A 21,636-nucleotide genomic window follows, 5' to 3' on the forward strand; every position below is an offset into this window, starting at 1 on the left:
CCCCCAAACTAGATGAGTGGTTGCAACAGATCCCGGGAACAACATCGGACATCTCAGTCCAGAAATGTGCAGTGCTGGGAACAGCAAGGATACTGCGCAGAACCCTCAAGCTTCCTGGCCTCTGGTAGAGGACCCGAGCTGAATGAGGGATGGACACCACCCGAGGGGTGAGACGAGGATTTATTTTTTTTTTATATATATAGGGGCGGCTTGGTGGTCGACTGGTTAGCGCGTTGACCTCACAGTGCAGAGGTCGTGGGTTTGCTCCGACCTTCCTGTGTGGAGTTTGCATGTTCTTTCCGTCCCTGTGTGGGGTTTTTCCGGGTACTCCGGTTTCCTCCACATTCCAAATACATGCATGTGAGGTTAATGGAACACTCTAAATTGTCCCTAGGTGTGAGCGTGAGCGCGGATGGTTGTTTGTCTCTATGTACCCTGCGATTGGCTGGCAACCGGTTCAGGGTGTCCCCCACCTCCTGCCCGAAAACAGCTGCGATAGCCTCCAGCACGCCCCACGACCCTTGTGAGGATAAGCGGATCACAAAATGGATGGATGGATGTATAAATGGACTAAAAAATAGACCCCAGATTGGTGACGCCATAGAGGAACCATCTTACGTTGCCACTGTGACTGACATTTTCAGTTAGGTTTCCGCTGGAAAATACTGTTCAGTTACGCCAGGATCTATGTAAGGAGTAATAAAGAGTCTTCAGTGTCTGCATCAACCATTCCAAAGTTTATTACATCATACAGATTTTATGTTTACATATTTGCAGATAGATTACAAAGTCAAAAGAACACAGGGTGAATGTAAATGAATATTTCAAGAGATAAAAGAAAAATAAACAAACAACCACAGGCATATTAAAATAAAAAAGCACACCTGCTAAGAGACCACCTTTGGTGCAATTTCAAACACAGGTGTACCAAAAGCCTCAACGAGAACGAGATGCATGTTTAAATGTGGTGGATTTCTTGTCAGTGAGCCTATAAGTGCCTTTGTGCTTTACATTTACATTCGAGCTTCCAAAGTGCTTCGAAGAAAGCCTCCCAACGTGGTCATGTTGTTTCCATGGTTGGAATATGTGCTTCAAATTTGAAAGCGAACCAGTCATGGATAAAACATTTTCAATTTGTTTCCTCTTTGCTGAATCTCCATAGGCAGAAGGTCAACTTGGTACCAAAAGGCAATTTGTTGACACACATTTGCTGTCTCTGACCCATTTAGCCCATCTGCACAGCAGAGAAGGGCAAGTTATTTACACTCCGCATTTAAATTATCGTGAATAACATATCAGGTTAATTTAAGATTTGGACCTTAAAGCAAAAGGTCTTCAACTTAAAAGTAATGATCGAAAAATAATGTGAATCTGTCGGAAATCAAGGATTATAAATTGATAACAGCTGCTTTTGTTACCACGACAAGAAACCTGTGAGGTGTGAAGAGGCATTGCTCAGAGGTCATAATGTCCTAAGGGGTGAACTGCGGGAAATATATCACAACAGACGCTTTGCCAGATATTCAAGTGACTGCATCGCCTGTAGCCCACATAACAGAAACACGCTTGACCTATTTTGCCCCTGTTAGTACAACGCTGTTCACGGCTTCCCAGTCTGTTGGCGAACCTAATCTGGTTGCACAATGTTTGGCGATAGCGACACTGACAGTCCCGTTGCTTCCGAACATGACGTTTGAATCCCCGGGTTATTTGTCCTGTTTTCCCTCTTTCGATCCCCTGATGCTCGAATGCCGTAAGTGGATTCCACACTCTGTATGACCCAGTGTGCATCTGCCACTTTTGCAAGCCTTCATAACGCCAGGCGATGCTTGCAGGCTTGGGCATACGCATGGAGGGAAGGGCAGACATGTCATGATGGTGAACTCATACATGCCAGCTTTTTCTGTCCACCTCCCCCTACTGTTGAAACGCATGAGATGATTAATCTTGTATACGTGATGAGTAGACATTTACGAGACGCAGCTATTAAAGCGCAAGCATGAGGGGTGACCTGGAAGTGAATAAAATTATTCCGATTGGCCCAGAGGCTTTCAAGGGTGCTATAGGCAGTTTGTTGAACCTTTAACAGGCACAACATTTATGCATCTCATCTACTTTACTTTACTTTACTTTACTTTAAGCCACTACCTTAAGACCTCAAGTGCTAAGCTACTCTCATCCTATGTTTTTCCTTTGCTCTGACTGTCTCTATAATAAGCCGCTCTCGCACAACTCTTAATTGCCCCACGGGGATAAATAAAGTTTTCTGAATCTGAATCTGAATCTGAAGAATTTAAAAACAGTTGTTGTTTATCTGCTCATTTTACTACATTGTGTTGAGTTTGTATTACCAATAAACGGTGGTTGTTTGATATTGCACACAAGAAAAAGCAATTACATCAATACATAGTTTGTGTGTATAAGCTGGTCAGTCCACAATCGTAATTGGGTAAAAAAACCAAAACTAATACCGTATTGGCCCGAATATAAGATGGTGTTTTTTGCATTGAAATAAGACTGAAAAAGTGGGGGTCGTCTTATATTCGGGGTCTAGACATTTTACCCATTCACGATGCTAGATAGCTCCAGATATCATTGAAGTGAATGCTAAACTTGACCCCCCAGGCCAAAGTGAACCCCTGTCACGAAGAATAAAAATAAAAATAGCGGCAGTACGAAGAAGAAAAAAAAATAGCGGTAAGAAAGAAAAGAGAAGAAAATAATGGAAGAGATAACAGAAAATGGAGAAACGGCGTGACAATCTGGAGAAAAGTGGGTCGAAGATCGGCCAGGTTAACCGGCAGCTGAGGAGAAGTTATGATGTAATTTACATTTCAAAAACCAGAAGCCATTCATTTACGAATGTGATTGCACTTTAGTTTACATATTTAAATGTTCAGATATTAAGATTTGAATGAGGCAAAATAACATGCTTTTCTCGCAAATATATTGTTATAATCATTTGTTTCAGATGTACTGTAATTATTTTCTGTATAAAAATTAATTTGGTGTTCAAAAAGTCTTTTTTCAAACTTTGTTTTGGGTCATCTCAATCAGGGCCATCTTATACTCGGCCAATACGGTAATCAAATTTATAAAACTAAATCAAACAAAACTATTATAACCTTGGTGCGTGAGAGCCTTTCAGGAAAAAAAAAAGGCTGTTTGAAAGTGTTTCAGTCGTGAGTGTGAGCAAACAATTTTTAGTAACACAATACTGTCAGAGTATTTCTGTTCTGTATGTGTGAGCTTTTCATCAGCGTGTGTGACAATGTTTTAGAAGTAAATCCTGAATAATGTCCCTGAGGCATTTTAAAGGGATCCAGCTCAACATCAGTGCACAAAAGGACGGTGGGTGAAATGAGTGCCATGCATGGGTTACAGACCTTTGCAGGCATCCATATAAGAATGAACACGACTTTGCCCTGCACACAGACTGCACGTGACATGTGCAGAACAAGCTCAAGGCGGCACTGCGGCCTGGCTGCTGACCGGTTTTCGTTCCCCAGTGCTGGATTTTAAATAATAATTCTGCCTGCCATTTTTGAGGAGTCACAGACATGCATCTCATTGTCCATCCATTATCCGAGCCGCTTCATCCTCAGGAGGGTCGCGGGCGTGCTGGAGCCTATCCCAGCCGTCTTCGCCAGTTGGCATTTGTGCATAAAAAAGCAGAGGTATCATCTAAAAGTAAAACATAGAATCTCTGTATTCACTTTGTCATCCACCTACAATTCCCAATTGAGATTAGGTTGAGAGATTTAAAAAAAAAGCAGCATCCACTTCCCCTCATGTTTTTTTTAATGCACTCCAATTGAAATGCTGGATTTAAACATCTGTAGAAGTCTTTATTTTTACTTTTACCGCTGCACAATGCAGCCTCTTGGCCTTCAAGAGGCATTAAGACGACTCCGTCAGATGAGTCGGGGAGATCTCAGGAGAAGAACTGAAGCTCTCAAAAGCTCCCATGAAATCTTAAACACTTTTCTGATGTTTCTTATCTGGGCGGCGGCAGTGGCGCGAAACAAGCTCACAGGTTGCGCTCAGCACAATGCTACAGTGTTGTTCCGTTTGTAGCTTGTTTGAGCTGACACACCAAAATGGAGAAAGGTGACGTGAGGTGACTACGTGGAAATTGTTGAGCTTTTTAACTCCCGTAACATATTGCTCTCAAACTTGTCAGGGATACTGTCTTACAGAAATGATAAATCCAACACAGAACAGCTTAAAGTGAATCTGGCAGGTCATGTGAAGGTCACTCTTGTCGAACCCGTTACCAAAAAGCACAGAGTTGCCAAAAATCCTCTCAGAAGTGAGTTGCTTTTAATGAGCTTATATTTTGAGTTTTGTGTGATATGTTGATGACTTTGGCAGATGCAACACACACACACACACACACACACACACACACACACACACACACACACACACACACACACACACATACAAACAAGTAGATCGACAACTCATGTAAAAGTGCAGTTATCAATTTCGATCTGACTACAAAGCTATTTTGGGAGACAGCCTAATGTGGGATTGAGAGCCTGTGTCTCTTTCTAACTCTCACTTTCTCTCTCTCTGTCACACACACGGACACACACACACACACACACACACACACACACACACACACACACACACACACACACATACAGTATTCTTAGTCACTTTTTCCGCATTTTCCAGCCGCCTGTGGCCATCATCTGGCATCGTGTTGAGCTCCAATTTTCCAGTAAACGTCTACCTCAAAGATGGTTTGAGCCGAATTTCCCCCTTAATGGCATATTAGTCAGCTGTGCTCCGTCGAGAGGAGAGAATGTTTTGTGGTTTTTTGGACCCTTTTTTTGTTGTTGTCATGAGTCTTCGGGTGCGAAGGGTTGAAAACTGGATGGTTTCTGGTAAATTTCGGTGAGAAGTTACAGGGGAATCATATTAAAGCATACATTAGTTATAAAAAATGGGTTTGTCCTAAGCAGACATCGATGTATGATGCAGTTAAAAACCATGACTGTGAAAAATATTTAGAACATTTTCAGTTTGAACATTACTAATCCGCGGCCCAGTGGTCCAGTGGTTTGCGCGTCGACTTCACAGTGCAGAGGTACCGAATTCAATTCCAGCTCCGGCCTTCCTGTGTGGAGTTTGCATGTTCTCCCTGTGCTTGTGTGGGTTTTCTCCGGGTACTCCGGTTTCCTCCCACATTCCAAAAGACATGCATGGCAGGCTGATCGAACACTCCAAATTGTCCTTAGGTGTGAGTGTGAGCGCGGATGGTTGTTCGTCTCTGTGTGCCCTGCGATTGGCTGGCAACCGGTTCAGGGTGTCCCCCGCCTACTGCCCAAAGACCCCCACGACCCTTGTGAGGGTAAGCGGATCGGAAAATGAATGAATGAATATTACTAATCCCTGAAGCCGACCCATTAAAATCATGAACAAAATTGACCAAAAGTCCCATAGATTTTTTTTTCTCAAATAAAGCCACATTCAACATGAAGTATCTTCAACAGTAGCTTCACGTGTTTCTAGCTCAACCTCTGCATTTTTACTCAACCCCAGCTGACAATTTCAAATTCAACTGTGTTTGCATTCAATCTGGTTGTTTTAAAATATGTCCCCAAATGACATTTAAGTTCCCTATTAAGAGCTGAACTTCAATTTTGTACCGGTAATTGCTGGGTTTATTCTCATGAATCTCTTTCAATTTCCAGGGAGCCCGCTGGGACAGTTTCAAATATGAATAAAGGAATAAATGCCTTTTCTGCAAAGGTTCAGGTTTGCTCCTTGTGTATATATTCAATCTGCGTCGCTAACTTAATGCAGTTACATGAATTAGCTTTCAGGATGTTTCAGCGTGAATTGCTAATGCCAAGTGACATAACCTCATCTGTAGCCATTGCAGCCGTTGCACCAGAGGCTTATGAAAAAGGACTCTGTTGTAGATTCCAAGTTTCTGTGGGTTCTTTGCCTTGTTGCTAAGTAATTCATGAGATATTCTCTTCTTTCCAAAATCAAATGGGAAAAGGGCAGACAGAAGTAGAAGAGTGAACAACAAAGAGCCTGGACAATCAAACATTAATACAGCTACTTTGTTTGTATAGGCAACCCCGTGGTTGTCTATGTAATACATTTACTAACATAAAACAGTTGTGCTTAAATTGCAGTGTATTGTCAGATTCCTGCATTTTTGTACACACAATTTTTTTGCAGCTTTACAACAACTTCTCCTGAATTCATCCAAGAAGGCTGCCTAGCTTTATTGCGGGAGTTTGCAGTTGGATTTTTTTTTGTTTGTTTGTTTGTTTGTTTTTTAAGTGTCTTAAGTGTTGTGTTTGTGTTGTATTATTTTGTCATTTTATGTTAACTGTTCCTCTGATGGCGGCGCGGGCACCTGCAGCGGCTCCTCTTGTTGTCTTGTTGTCTGGTTGAAAGGGATGAAATTTCATCTGTGCTGTATGTTGCACATACAGCGCATTTGACAAAGTTGTACTTGACTTGACTTGACTTTAAACAAACAACCATGCCCGAGGAAGAACAACCTATCAGAGACAATAGGCATGACAGAAGTGTGAATCATTTGCAACAGCCTCGCACTGCCCTGTTAGCTTGGGCATCAACTTTGCTCGTTTGGTACCTACTGGGCAAAAGATTAGCAAACAGAAGCCGAGCGACAGAACCTCACGCCGCTGAGAGTATTGTGAAGCAATGCAGCATCAGCTAAATAATGCCGAGACAATGTTTGAAATAGTGTGCATCACCTGCTTTCTCCTTTCTTTTTATTTTACATGTTGACCAGGTACATTAAAAAGGCCACTGAGCCCGACACTGTCTTTTATGCTCCCATCACCCAAAGCCAAATCCTCCACAGTGAAAAAAATCCACACAACAACTTTTAAGTAGCAAATCAAATTTTCACAAAGCCTGCTGCACTGACCAAGCACTTGAGCAGACACACCACCAAACAATAAGAGCTGCATTATTCATCCCACACTCATTCCCGGATGTCTTTCTCAGAGAGGACAGAAAACGCTTGGAGACCCCTGGCTTCCCCATCCTCAAATGTATCAGGTTGCCCTGCCATCCCAAATTGGATGAACCACATTCTGACTAATGCATTACTCAACAACTCACTTGGAGCTATTTGGTTGTGAGTTTTATTTGCATAAACACATATTACGCGAAGGAAATAGGATCAAATCTTCCTCCGGACATGATAAACAGAATTAATTCGTGGTACTTAAATAAATCTGGATTTGCAATTAAAATACGCATGCATAAAAAAAAAAAAATAAAAATGCTTTAATGATACAAAACCGCAGCAGGAGCGCTTCACAGATTAATAGCAAACACACAAGCATGCATGGAGCATGTCTAACAGGAGGAGAGGAGAAAACAGGTCCTCTTCTTCATTTCCTTTCGGTTCGCCCCGTTACGAGTTGCCACTGCGAGTCATTCTTTTCCATCAAAGTCTATCTTCTGCATCCACCTCTCTAACACCAACTACTCGTCTTCCCACACTAAACCAATGTGATTCTGAGCCATTTAACCAAAACATTGGTCTGTGCATTGATTCACACACCTCTCATCTCGCCCCACAAACTGCTAGGCCACAGCCCAGTCTGATTTACCTACCAATTACTTTTGGCACCATGCTTCTTCGATTGGATGTCAAATGGTTCTTCGGCTCTGGAACTTCGGGCAACCCAGCTGCCAAGTCAATGGTAACGAAAACCAGCGTTGGGGTGGTGGTAATGTTAGCAGTGGCAGTAGCAGTGGGGCAGAAGTGCAGAACGGCTCGCTCACAAACACATTTTCCGAAATAGGCAGAGAAATATTAGCAAAAGATTTACTCGGTTGTATGATTTCACATGCGAGCTTTGACGGTGGAACTATTTGAGTTCCGTGGGTTCTGCTGTCTGTGTCGCATCTGTATCACTGACATCGCATGAGGGTAAAGGACCTGTGTTGCATTCCCAAGCAATCCAAAGTTCAGAGCAATTTTGAGAGCCTTTGTAAAACAACAGCAGCGAGTCAAGCAGCTAATGAAGTCCTTGTGCGAGTGCATTCCTTCCATGATGAGTGCAAACATGTGTTTCTGCGTGTCCAATCCGAATGTGCACGCTCTCACAAAGGCCTTTCGCTGATGCAATGACATCAACAGGAATGTGCTCATTTTTGTTTCTTGACATGCATCAGCACCTAAGTTCCTCCAGGTGTGGGAGTGAACCATTTTCATTTGTTTAATTTCAACTAAAACCTTGTGTAAGGGTGGGGAAAAGGCTATCAAATGACAGTGTGGACTTGGATAAAAGTTCCGTGTTAACATTGCATTAACCAAAGAATTGTACGCTGATCCAAATTGAGATTGCTTAGACTCAGCAGGGCAAAGACCTAGACCAACACCAAGTCCAGTATTTCTAATTTAACTATATAAATAAAGTCCCAAATATTAGAAATAGAGCACCTTTGTTTAACTGACACCTTTTACAAATTGACTCTTCTTCCACAGACAGTCTTGAATAGGGGCAGTGGCCAAAGCTTCAATCATCACAATTAATTAGGGGCCCACAAGCAAAACACAGTCATGCAGAAAAAGACAGAACTGTCTGTTCCCTTTGTGGCAAACAACGTGAGCGCTAAGTGGGCTTGTGAGGGCAGGGTATAGAGAGAATACTGATAAACAAAGACACGGTTTACTGCACATTTTCCCCTACTTGGTATTTTAATGGTGAAGAAGAATCTTCTAAAGGCCACTGTACTGAAATTCTTGCATTTGTCAGTCCAGTTTGGAACCTTGGGCTACAAAAAAAAAAGGCTGTTGGGTGACATCATGTGGCAGAATTAGGAGATAGTTATCTTTAGGTACCTTTATGTCACCGGGTAGTGAAAATCGATGGATGGATAGTACCGTCATTTTTTGAAATCTCATTTCAACAGAGATTTACCAACAATTTTCTGTGTGTAGTTATCGTTTGTGAAATTGAGGCTGGAAGATAGATCATTACGGAACACTGTGTCGTCTTCAGGCGCTAAGCTGTCGCCATCTTCTGGTCAGTACGAGAAGTGCTGTCTGTTATTCTATTTTCGTTCTCGAAATAAAAAAAACACTTTTCCTTACTCCGTTCAGACAACATAGGTGTAACGAAGCTGTATTTCATTTTCGGTGTTTCCATTTTAAATAGAAAATCAAATCATGAGTCTTTTTTTTTCCCTTCTATTTTTACTGTTTCCAAAGGTAACATCTAGTTCCCGGTACCAAACGAGACACGAACCTACCAGGATGATGCGGTCATATACATCGCTTTAAACTGCAAGAATAACAATCTTAGTGCTTTGCAATTAATTCCTCACTGACATTGCAAATAGAAATTAAGCCTTATTATCTTTGTTAAGACTGATTTTAGGAAATAATTGGGCGAGTGCTGTGTACAGCATTTGCATGTTGAGAAACAGTAGTGACTTGCTCCTTTTCAGCCCCCCCCCCCCAAAGAATTCACTCCACCACGAAATGTGAATTTAAGCATTTTTATTTTCACTGTAACGTACATATAACTCATGTGGTTCGAGAAAAGAAAAAAAGCAAGTAGCAAAATATTACATGACAAATTGGACCAGTAAACCCCACTGTTGTCAATAAATCCATCACGGTACAATATGTCAGATTGCAAAAACTCTAGGGACATTTGTAACTTCAAAAAAATTTTTTTTTTCATTTGGAATAAAAACATATATACTGCATATCATATCATACACTATGGAAAGCAAAGCACATTTGCAGATTTTTTTCCCCCCAAAACATGACGCCAAGTTATGAGCTATGGCATGTCCCTTAAATGTCCCAACTCTTAACAGAAGGCACTGCACATTCTTGGAGGGCAGCAAAGGATTCACAGATGAAAACTGTGCAATTGCCTTACGATAGGTGATGCCAGGTTTTCATCAGAATGCGTCCAATTGCTCGACTCTTCTTGCATGTGTCTTTCACTTTACCCCTTCAAAGAAATATAAATTGTAAAGTATTTGCCAGCAAATACCCACGTCATTGAGTCTTCAGGATGAGTTAGCTGGCTTGGTTTGCGGTTTCAGTCAGAAGCGCACTTTAATTATTCATACTAACTCTGTGACCATGTTCAAGCTGAAACGTTTTGTTCCATGTGTCCAGGCTTGCAGGTATTGCTCAGTTAACTGCGGCAATAAAGGTCACTCACCACAAGTTACTAGAGTATATTAACCTAAGCACAGAATCAGACGACAAGAGCAGCACATTGACGAAACTGGAATGGAAAGCTGATTGACCATGGTAAAACGAGTACCTACGGTAGAGTACTTGAACGTTGTTTAAGACTGCTTCGCCTTATAATCAATATCCATCATTAGAGCATCAATGTCATCAAATGTGAAGAATTATCTGTTCCAAATGCTTAATTGTGGTCATTGGGTTGCCCAGTTTGAGGAAATATTTCACATTTGGCTTTTTCAAGATTATACTTGTACCTTGATTTTATTATTTTGTCACTGGCACCGGCATAAGCCAGAAACTAACATGGAATTCCTGAAATGTGATGCAAACATTCTTGGCCTGCCTATAAGCCATTCTTGTCAACAAGTATATAAACACAATGGATATCCTGAAATGAAATGGGGGGGGGGGGGCATAAAAAAACAAAACAATACAACTTTGGCACATCTCATTGTGCAGCAGGTAGAAAACTTAGAGCTGAGTGCTTTAATATAATAATTACATTCAACACTGAAGAAAAAAACAACAGTCTTACAAAGACTAACATTTATGTCAAAGGCTTGAAGGACAGACACGCTTCAAATCAAATATTTGATGAACTCCTTTAAGTGGTGTGTATAAGAAGTTTGCATTTAAACAGTGGCCAAAATCAAGACTGCCGTCTGGAAGTTGCCTTTTGGTGAACTGGACAGTTCCTATTGTTTGCTACTAAAAATAAAAACAAACACGTTGGCATTTGCGGCAATATTTCGACGTGTTGTGATGATTTCTGAGGTATTTCTGGTCGAATGTTTTCAAACGCTTCTCTCTGAAATGAGGGGCTGAAACAATTTCCGAGAAGGGAAGAATGAGGGGTGGCTCATACAAGTTTTAAAATCTGTAGAAGGCAGCAGCTGAACATGTAAACAAGAAGAATGCCATGGCGTGAACGTGATGGCACATCCAGGGACGGACGGACAGGGAGGAAAGACGAGGCCGAGTGATTACAAGAGGGAAGTTATTCCGAGGATTCATCAAATCTGACATCGGGCCAGACTCGACGGTCTCACACAAGTGTCTCCGGTAGCGTGTCTGCGCTGTCTGAAGAGAGCAGCTGCCATATTTGCCAGCGGTCCCGCTGCCAGTCCTGCCACTCGGGGCTGTGCGGCATCACGGTCCCATCGGAGTTTTTCTGCTCGGCACCTGATCTCTTGTGCTGCAGGGGGTGCTGCTGCGCTGCGGCAAGCCCAGGTGAACTTTGGCAAACGGCCAGGCGGTGATGAGCGTTATAAGGAGGAGGGAAGCGGCCGCTTTCGTTAGCGTTTACCCAGCCTTTCAATCCCGATGACGTGCAGGCTCCGTGGGCGTGCTCGAGGACCTGCGCAGACCGATCGATGGCCGGCTGCAGGTGAGAGCTCGTGCATACGCGGGTCAGCGGCAAGTGGGGTCTGCACTCAGCAATGCCAGGCAGCGTCCTAGTCGGCGGCGCCATCAGCTGGTGTCTGCTGTCACCATGGAGTACATCAAGTCCTTCCTGTGAGCTGCGGGAGCTTCCCTCGGACACGTTGCCATGGGAACCTTCAGAGCAAACAGCCACAGTATCAATGCAACTATTGCAAAAGTTCTAGCTTCGGTCCATTTCGGGTGTGTTGGTCTGCAACAATTGTTTTTTTCCTGCGCACTACTACCAATGTAATCATATTTGCAGTAGGCAACTTTTAATCATTCCCCATAACAAAGCCTTCTTATGCGGACTGCCCAAGATTCTAACTTTGCAAATCATTCTCAAGTCAATATATCACCTGATGGAATTAATAGTGCTCCTTTTTGTGGTGGAGTAGAATTTGACTTGCAGACAGAGTAGGAATTTTCAGGCAGGGAGCTCACCTGTAAAAGTCTGGTCCTTGAGTGCTGGTTTGAGAGTCGTGTGCCACGTACCCCAAATGTTAGCATGTTCCTCCGAGATACAGTCTCAAGGAAGGAAAAGAGAAACAAGGTCAAACAACGGCATGCGGCAACCTTAAGGTCAAGAGAAAGTCAGATGTTTGGTCCGAGATTTAGAGCTCACCTGCTCCCACCCTGCCGTCGGCTCCTGACTCCCCGGCCCAGCCTGCCATCAGTGTACCGCCTGGCTTCCCTGTGTCCCCTCTACGTTCGCTCAGGATGGGGGAGTTGTTGTCATAAGGGGACACCTCCCCGCTGGACGGCTTGTTGGAATCGCTGGAGGAGTGGCGTTCGCTCAGAGTGAAGGGCTCCTCAGAGTGGAGTAGATCGGTACTCCTGCAGGGAAAAGCAAATTAGGCTGAAAGACGGGTCGAAACCGGAGGACAAAATGACATTGTGCGTAACTCACTGTGACGCTTTTCGTCTCAGGAGGTAGTCCACCACATCGGGGTCCGTCTCCAGCAGACTCATTAAAACTTCATTTTGCAGGTCAGGCGGCACCTAAACAAGAAGCAACTTGAATTAATTCAATTGAGATTCTGAATCTCTTTTGTGCTCAAGGCCAACAATTGAGGAAGGCCAATACCTTTGTGTCTTTCCTGCGTTTTTGCCCCATTCTTAATAAAATCTGACTCAAACTAATCTACAAAAGAACCTAAGGATGTCATCTCCCCAGCCCCATCTCTCCACCAAATAAACATAAAACTCCTGCTCTTAGCAGATCCGAAGAGGTCTGATGCGATTAATTGGCTTACTGTAGGAATGTAAGCCTAAGGGGAGTGGCAGTGGCAGATTACAAAACATTACAGTTGAACGTTTCGGACCTAAAATGACCTGAGCTGTCTGTCTGCACTGTTGGAGAATCCCGAGAAGAGACAGGAACAAAGCAAGCGAAGAAGAAGATAATCCGTGTAAAATTCTGACCTCTCCTGACTCCACACGAAGGATTTCAAGCATGAATGTTCCTTTTTGTTTTCAAAAGAAGGCGTTCAAGTGTCCGGGTGAACATTTTGTGATGCTTTGGTCAGAAAAGCTGGCACTGTGCACTTACTGACAAGCTAAGTCAGTTTCTCTCGACACAAAAATGTGAAAGTGCATCAGTTGGAGGAAACGAGGATGAGAACCAACTGACCATGAAGAGGGTCTGGTAGCTGGCGATCATTCTCTGTAGCGTGGCGATGACAGCTGTGCTCTCCTCGGCCCGGGCCGAGCTCTGGACGCTGAATTCCTTGTCTGAAGATTTTAGTTTATGCAGCAGGTTGGGGCCGAAGATGGTGGCGAGGTTTAAAGAAGTCATCTTGTTCCCCGCGATCTGAAATGAAAGACAAGTCATACTGTGACACCCACTCAAAAGGAGTTGGCCCGGGTGATTGATGGTTCATGTGACGACGGTAACCATGTCGAGTTAAAAGTGTTCATCTTTCAGAACTTTAGCTTGGGTTTCCTCTGTTTGTAAATTATGTGTCTGTGCACTTTCACACACAGCTCAACATTGTGTTATACTTATAAAAAAAGCAAACACGGGAAACTGCTCTTGGAGAGGCCAGAGACCCGGATGCAAGGAAATGCAAAATGCTCAAAAGGTGACAAGCCAGCTCTTTGATCACTGCGTGGCAATATTGCACATTTAGCAAATGCGTTACGCGATGCACGAGGTTAGTCGATCCACTTTCACATCGACTTTGCATCTCTTTTTGGAACCTTTTTGGGATGCAGCAGGTCCTTGGTGTTTCATTTGTGAGGGATGACTTTACCTCCTGTCTGTCTTTGTCTTGCCTATCATGGGCGTGGTCGGCCACGGTGGAAAGGAACGCCAAGAGACGGTGGAGTGTGTCGCTGTTGGATGCTGGGAGCAGGTACACCAGTAGCTGCATGACACTTTGCTGCTCCTCTAGATCCAACGCTGCAATAGGGACAGGTCAGACGGCACCAGAAGACGAGTGAAGGTGTGAAGTGTGTCTGCTGGGCAGGAGGCAAGCATACATGTCGTGTTTATGAAGGCGGTATAGAGCTCCTTGGTGAGAAGTGGGTCAGGCATGTCCCTCAGGAACTCCTTCAACAAAGCTGCCACGTCATGAACGCTGTGCTCCTCATCTAAATGGACATCAACGCCACGGTCAAACTCCTCTCGTAACTAAAGCAGGGGGAAAAAAATTCTGGTAAAAAAACTAAAGTAATCGATGGAATGCAGGTTTTTGTGACTGTGCGTGAGGCATTACGATCATTGTACAGCAGATGGTTTCATTCACCTCTCATACTGCATTGCACAGGTGTGGCCAGCAATTGTATTTTGCATCCGCACAACATGCTATGTAAAACGTAAACACAAACAGAATACAATGACTTGCAAATCCTTTTCAACCAATATCCGACTGAATACGCTACAAAGACAAGATATTTAATGTTCCAAAGGAAGTTTCTTTTTTTCCCTTTCTCTCTCTCTGCAAGTATTCTGTAGTTTTGAATCTGATGTCTACGGAGCCCCGAATGCGATTGATGGCTCGGTTCAACAGCAGGTAGTTCAACAAAAAATATCTGTTTAAATGCAGTTAGGAGCAATATTTTTCAAAGAAAAAAAAAATATCATCAAGAGTTCATATTTAACATTTTTTTCAGGAAATCATTGAGCAAAAGATACCATCCGAATTTCAGAATTTCATCATTTACGGTCCAAAATATCATCAAGAGTTCACATTTAACATTTTTTCAGGAAATCATTGAGCAAAAGATACCATCCGGATTGGTATCAGTGCTATGTTTAAAAGCCAGAATATGCGATGGTAGTGGGGTGTTTTAGTGCCCATGGCATTGGTAACTTGTTCATCTGTGAAGGCACCATTAATGTTGAAAGCAATGTGCAAGTTAATGAAGCAGCATATTCTGCCATCCCAAGCAACATCTTTTTCAAGAATATCCCATCTTATTTCTGCAAGACAATGCCAATCCATGTTGGGAACATGTTACAACAGTGTGGCTTTGTAGTAAAAAAGGGTGGATACCTAAACCTACCTGCCAGCAGTCCACACCTGTCTCCCATTGAAAATGTGTAGCGCATTATGAAACGCAAAATACGACAACGGAGATCCCGGGACTGTTGATCAACTGAAGTTGGAAATCAAGCAACAATGCGAAAGAATTCCACCAACAAAGCTGCAGCAATGAGTGTGATGGATTCCCAAACACTTACTGAGTGTTGTTAAAAGGAAAGTTGATGTAACACTGGTAAACATGCCCTTGTCTGAGCTCTTATGAAACAGGCATCCAATCCAAAAGGAGTGAATGTTTGCAAAAAAATATATATATAGTTTATAGGATTTGCAAATTACTCGTCTGTTTTTGTTTACATTTTATACAATGTTGGAACTGCACTGAAATTGGGATTAGTATGTGTGGAAATGAAATACAATGCTTCAAATTTTTGGATGAAACTGGTTTGCTCTGCAAAACCACTGAACCATTTACGGAGAATTAGACAGCACACCAACCTGTCGAACTCTTTTCTTTGAACTTCCCACCCTGAAAATCCCCACTGTTTGCAAACCTGAGAGTGGAAAAGAAAAAAAAGGCCCCGATAACTACAGAGTCACTGCAGATATGAAGCTTTTGTCTAGCACAGAAGGATGAGTGGATCTACGAACCGTATTTCTCAATGTGCTGGCAGCAGCTGTCAACTACACGCGGAACCTGGCGGTATATCGGATTGAGGCTCAGCCGTTTGTCCTTGTGTTTCTCCTTCTTACTCGGTGTCTCGGCAGGCAGGGAGAGCTGCAGCGCCTCCAGCAGGCGAGACTGGTTGTCGTCCAGATCCGTGATCGAATCCACCGACATTCCACCCTGATGCCAAAACATGCATTTTCATTTGAGAACACTGAAGTGTACCAACAGAAAACACAGACCCACTTTAAAGCGTGGGCGACAAACTCACCCGTCGGCGCACTCGTGGTGCAGCCTCAGGCGTGTTGGGCGATGTTGACTCATTAGCTGTCTCCGACGTGGAGCTCAATGAGGAGTTACTGCTAGAGAGCTCCTTATTAGACGATCGCTTAGTCGCAAACTGGAGATGATGGAAGAATTTTACTTGGTATTCTTTTGCTTTTAATGTGTAAAAATTGCTCATTTTGTGGGGGGATTGCATGATGAGATATGTGTGCATGCATGATGACCTGGAGAATGGAAGAGACAAGGTCAGACGAGTCCTTGTGATCCTCTCGTTGCGGCGGATCCTGACGATAGCCGTCCTGGCGTTGCCTTTGCATTCTGTCGTTTGCGATGACCTGTGAGAGGGGTATACTGAAGGCCTGAGGAACACCCTCTGGAAGGCAAAAAAATACATATATATTTATATATAGCAGGAATTAAAAACAAAAAACACAATCTGATGGAAAACCAATGGTTCTCTTGGAGGTTTTTTTTTTGTTTTTCTATTAAAATGTGTCACTTTTTACACAACAGTTGCCCACAATCATGTTCTACATCTTTTGCATACGGACAGGAAAGTCTAATTGCATCCAGGAACCACAACCGAAGCTTTTGTAGCTCAATATGACCACAAACATGTCAGCACAACAGATTTATTTCAACACAAACTAAGTGCGCACATCTGTTCAACACAAGGCGCATGCAGGGCTGCACGTATGCACCGAAGCGCCATCTGTGCTGCATGATGCATCGATGCCAAGACCAACTTGATCAAGCCATCACGGTGTCTCCTCATGTACAAGGGAAGCGCGGGCATGCATGCGTGTGAAAAACCTCCTTCGAGGGATGACTGTGAGTTGAAACCTATCCCAGATGATTGGGCAAGAACCAAGGTACAACTTGTACCCCACATAATTGAAAAGTCTATTTTTTTCAAGATGCATTTTGATCTGACAAAATTTACAAGGCCCTGACTCAAAATTTCCCTGGACTAAAGAAATAAGAGGACACACACACACTGGTTGTAGTTTTCTCTGTGAATTCACCTCTTTATTGTTTACCTGCAATGTGTTGTGCACAGACGTAGCTAGTTACACTCAGCTAAAGCTCTCTTGCTCTGGGCACCTTAAAACAATACACCAAATCTGGTAGTTACAATTGAAATTTGAAACAACAATTACTGTGTATTTATTCAGTTGGAACTGAAAAAAATGGATGAAAGCAGTAATTTACACAAAAGCTGAAAACACCAAGACTTGAAAATCAGTCTTAAAGTCAACATTTTTAAAAGCAAGCTCGTATGTACAAAAGCACAAGACAAATATGGTTCTGTTTTCACTCGATTCTTGTCATGTAAAATATATTCAAGTTGCTGCTTTTCATTAATGAATGTGCACATACCTTTGATTTTGCAATTCCAGCTAATCTGACATGTCCTGCAAAGATGTGTGAACATCGTTGGCCAGGACTGGACTTGGGGCGGTATCTTCTGGGGCCGATATGGTGCTATTTACTTATTATTTTCTTCCACTTTACCTCAAGAGACACATGCAAATATGTACATGCATGCTGCTCTAGGTCTAAATGTCAGGGCCAATTTTCTTTTTTTGCTAGTCCAGATTTGCTGTCAGCTGAGAGCACATTTGCATCTGTTCTTAAAATTTTATGAGTGTTTTCACTGAAAGAGCCTAGACTCACCAGTCTGATCAGAAAGGCCTCTACCTCCAAATCAGCGCCTGGTCTCTTTCAAAACCTGCCTGTTCTGCAGCCAAATACGACGCTGTGCTCAGCATGCAGTCGCTCCACTTAATATAAATACCAACTGTTAACAGACACTTAATTTTTTTATCGTCTCTCTGTTCACCCGACAAAGACCGTCTCGCTAGAGGAAGGTAGGGGGCAGAGTTTTGGCAACAATGAGCCAAAAGGGAGTCCGCGAGATCAAGGAACATGCCGCAGAATATTTAAGAACTTGGCATACCTTTGTCTTTACTCTTCTCTTTGGATAAAGAATCCAGTTTCCTCCGCAGTGACTTTTTCCTCTTCTGTCCATCTGTGCGGGGGCAAAAGTAATTTCACTAAATACATCTGGAATACATGATGTCTTTATCTGCTGCACTGTAGTCCGATCTTGATAGTTTATAAATTAAGCAAGGAATACTGGGGTAGGTTTCAAAAAGGAGCGAATGGCTCGCAATGTGCAAGTGTAGTTTTTCTTAACATGAATTGAAATGTTGCCGTTTTCAAAGGGAATAAGAGAAAAGCTGATGGTGAACTTTGATAGGTTAGTTTGAGTCCACGGTTCAGGAGTTTTTAGCTTGTTGTGGGGTGTGTTTGTAGGGTTAGAGTTGAATTAGTTTTGTAGTGCAGAGTTCACCATTAAATTAGGGTTAAATTAGATACATTTTGGCTTACTGTTTTTACATATATTTAAACATGAGTGTGGTCCTCTAGTCTTTCGAAAGAAGGAAAAAAACCACAGTTCACTGTCAACATGAAATTATGGTACATGACTCCCGAATTGGCTGATTTAATAACCAGGAAACTCTGAAAGCTATGGCACACACTTGAAGTTTAAATCCTTGGAATTCTTGTGTAAGCCTGAGGAAAACAACTGGTGCTTGTGCTGTTCTACTTTCTTACTTTGTATTTAGCAACCTTAGTTTGAACCCCAGATGTTCTCCCGTATCACATGAGTCACTCAAGGAAATGGATCCGCCTCCCACTCAGCATCCCAGTGTAGCATTAGCTGTTTACGTCATAGAACCGTTTCAGTTTCCCCAAACGTCCAAGCACCACTGACAAATCTCCCAATTACCACTACTGTCTGATTTTCACCGTGTTTCTTATGACATTTGAGAAAGTTGATCATCCCGTTTAGCAAACAAGTTGGCAGTGAAGGGAGAGCTGAGGAAATGGGGTGTGTAAGAAGAGAAAGAAGGATGCAATGGAGAGAGCACAGAGTGGGGGTAGGAGCAGAGATAGGAAATGGTTCGGATTTGGGGGGATTTTTTGACAGATGGCTCAGAAAGCTAAACGGATATCTGATGTACTTTGGGTTCAATAATTAACGTCTGGTAAACTATAGTGCTTTTTCTATCATGTCAAAACATGAATGTTAAATTTTGTAGGTTTCTACCTTCTGCAAATGTGTTTTGAGCAAACCCGTGAAAGCATTCCATAAAAATGAGAAACGGGGGTTTGAAATCGTAATCAAATACATACGGTGCACAACTGAAAGTACAAACAGAATTCTTCTTATAAATGGCCACTGTAAGTTGCTGTGGAATCCATCAGCAACGCAGACACAGAAGGCAATGGTAACTCAGAAAATGCAAGGCTCCACTGGCTGCATTGGACTGCTGCAATGGCAGCAACTTCAAAAGAAAGTTAGCTAGCTATACATTACATGCAAGCTGTGTATTGGTGCAACTACAGACCAACAGTTCTCAAAACAAGAATAAGGTTGAAAGGAATTTGCAGCTGTGTTTTAAATAAGCCATTACTCATCCGACATGGGAGTCTTTGTTTAGTCATAGCGGCATTTTAATTTTCGGAATCATGTAGCACTTTCCACCACTTGGACTACTGCAGTGCAACCCCGATCGGACTTGTGTGTGCATTGAGTGTCAAGACAAAACGATGTTACCTGCGTCAGCTGTACATATTACGCGACAGAGTATCTGCTTTGCAACCAAATATACACATGTGAATTCAGCAAAAACAGGCAAAAACTTTAATTGGTGCAACCCCCTAGAACTTTTAGACATTAGGTAACAATGCAATAAAGGGGTGGAGACATACACGTGAACCTACCTTTTGGCACAGTAATCTGGCATCCAACGTCATAGTCTTGGTGCAAGCGGGCGTAGGCCACTTCCTGGAGCCGGGCCCTCTCCAGTTCGGACAGGCTCTGGATGGCAACTGGAGTCAGACGCACACTCTGGCCAGACAGGCTGTTCCAGGTGAAGTCACCCTAAGGGCAGGCAAAGCTTTAGTAGTACATCCAACAGTCACTTCGGCTCCTCCCTGAAGCCGTGGGTATATGGCATGTAAATGAAAAATGTACTGAAAATCCGTTTTCGGCCCAGAAGTGCATTTTCAGGTTCGGACCGAAACACTTCCATGTAACCACAAGCAAAAATCGTGCCCGGCGACTACAGAGATGCCATGTATTATGCGGAAATCTAAAATGTTACAGAGAAGACGGGACAGCATGCGTACTAGATTAACTCCGTGTTAACAAGTGAGTCGGTAAATATTGCGCGTTGTGATTGGCATACAAAAGATTTCTATGTATTTTTAAAAACTCAATTCAGCTTTAGTAAAGGACCATATAACCTGATATTTTGGATAAAGTCTCATTCTCTAATCACAATAGTCACAACACCACCCTGTATTCAGCAAGTGCAAAGATACCCTATCGTAGAAATCAAAACTTAAATAATACAAAACAGATCACTCAAAACCATTCAAAGGAATAAATCTATAAAGAAAATATTGATGTTGTTTAGAGTCTTTCTGGTGGTGCTGTTTTGTATTCTTTTATTCGTTGCTGTTTTGGCCGAGACGCAAATGTTCCTGACAAAATAAAAATGTTGCTGACAAAATACCCAGAGTGTCCTTGAGAAGTCAGAATAGGGCTTGGCATGAAATGCTCCAGCTGAGGATTTTTTTAAAGACTTTTAAAGAATTATAATTTCCTTCTGTGATTCGTTTTTTTGACCTTGAGTTCTTAATTTCCGGTTTTGGCCAAGAATTTTCATTTCAGAGCATCTTGAATACAAACTCATAATTGGACACTTGCGAGTCCAACGTCTGCATAAGATTACAATAACTGGGTCTTCAACTCAAACTCTTCCATCACTGTTTCTCTCATAGACATAAAGGAATGCATGGCCAGAGTGTGGGATGAGTCACTGAAACCAGCTGGGTCTCAGAGCTTCCAGAAATACATACAAGTAAATTAAATTTGGATCCCAGATGAAGCTGCAACCATGAGGTGGTGGCTGGAGGAAAAACATGTGTGATGAATGAAGACCTTGAAAACCCCGCCGCCCCCTTTTTAAATGTAGATGTGATGTCTTCTTCCATGTGTGTCATGGAGAACGGAGTCTTTTCTCTTTGTCACATGGCATGACTTTCTGAAACTGTTGGTTTAAGGATGCTGCCATTCATGTGCATACTGACATGTGAATGTGTTTCACTGCAGGGCTTACTGGCACTCAGCTTTCTTTTGCCATAGTCCAGCAGTGATTACGGGACTCCAACAATGATCCCTCTCCCCTGCTCCCCTCCTCTCTCTGGTATGTCATCATACCACAGCTCTCAGAGGTTGACACTGAACTGAACTAAACAAAACTAAAGTTCATCCAGCCCCATCAAGGATCCTGCTGGGCAGAACCAGCTCAACCGGCAAGAGGCTTCTTATTTACCTTCTCCAACTGTTTGTCTTTAAAATTGTCTGTGTGTGCGTACAGGCATGTGAGAGGCAACTTTGTTTTTGGCAGCACTTGTAAGAGTACTTGTGACCTCACTGTGCACTAAGTGGGGCCCCA

General features: G+C 42.8%; 2 protein-coding genes across 5 annotated transcripts in view; both read right to left on the reverse strand.

The window, feature by feature from the left end:
• LOC109515038 (E3 ubiquitin-protein ligase Midline-1-like) overlaps positions 1-8,061 on the reverse strand; it is a 42,873-nt gene extending 34,812 nt beyond the window's left edge. For both annotated transcript variants that reach the window (XM_019868599.1, XM_019868598.1), the window contains exon 1: positions 7,848-8,061. The gene's annotated coding sequence lies outside the window, so the exon portion shown is untranslated. The remainder of the gene's footprint in view (positions 1-7,847) is intronic.
• Positions 8,062-9,508: 1,447 nt separating this feature from the next.
• The window catches only part of LOC109515015 (rho GTPase-activating protein 6-like), a 64,204-nt gene continuing 52,076 nt past the window's right edge, over positions 9,509-21,636 (reverse strand). For all 3 annotated transcript variants that reach the window (XM_019868546.1, XM_019868547.1, XM_019868548.1), the window contains exons 2-14: positions 19,895-20,054; positions 18,060-18,131; positions 16,324-16,472; positions 16,086-16,214; positions 15,799-15,994; positions 15,646-15,701; positions 14,144-14,294; positions 13,915-14,063; positions 13,293-13,472; positions 12,570-12,661; positions 12,285-12,496; positions 12,104-12,187; positions 9,509-11,794 (exon numbers count right to left, since the gene is read on the reverse strand). In XM_019868546.1, the coding sequence (XP_019724105.1) occupies positions 11,283-11,794; positions 12,104-12,187; positions 12,285-12,496; positions 12,570-12,661; positions 13,293-13,472; positions 13,915-14,063; positions 14,144-14,294; positions 15,646-15,701; positions 15,799-15,994; positions 16,086-16,214; positions 16,324-16,472; positions 18,060-18,131; positions 19,895-20,054 (2,142 nt within the window). In that variant the 3' untranslated portion in view covers positions 9,509-11,282. The remainder of the gene's footprint in view (positions 11,795-12,103; positions 12,188-12,284; positions 12,497-12,569; positions 12,662-13,292; positions 13,473-13,914; positions 14,064-14,143; positions 14,295-15,645; positions 15,702-15,798; positions 15,995-16,085; positions 16,215-16,323; positions 16,473-18,059; positions 18,132-19,894; positions 20,055-21,636) is intronic.

The sequence above is a fragment of the Hippocampus comes genome, unplaced genomic scaffold (assembly GCF_001891065.2).
Source record: "Hippocampus comes isolate QL1 unplaced genomic scaffold, H_comes_QL1_v1.1 scaffold41, whole genome shotgun sequence".
Taxonomy (NCBI): Eukaryota; Metazoa; Chordata; class Actinopteri; order Syngnathiformes; family Syngnathidae; genus Hippocampus; species Hippocampus comes.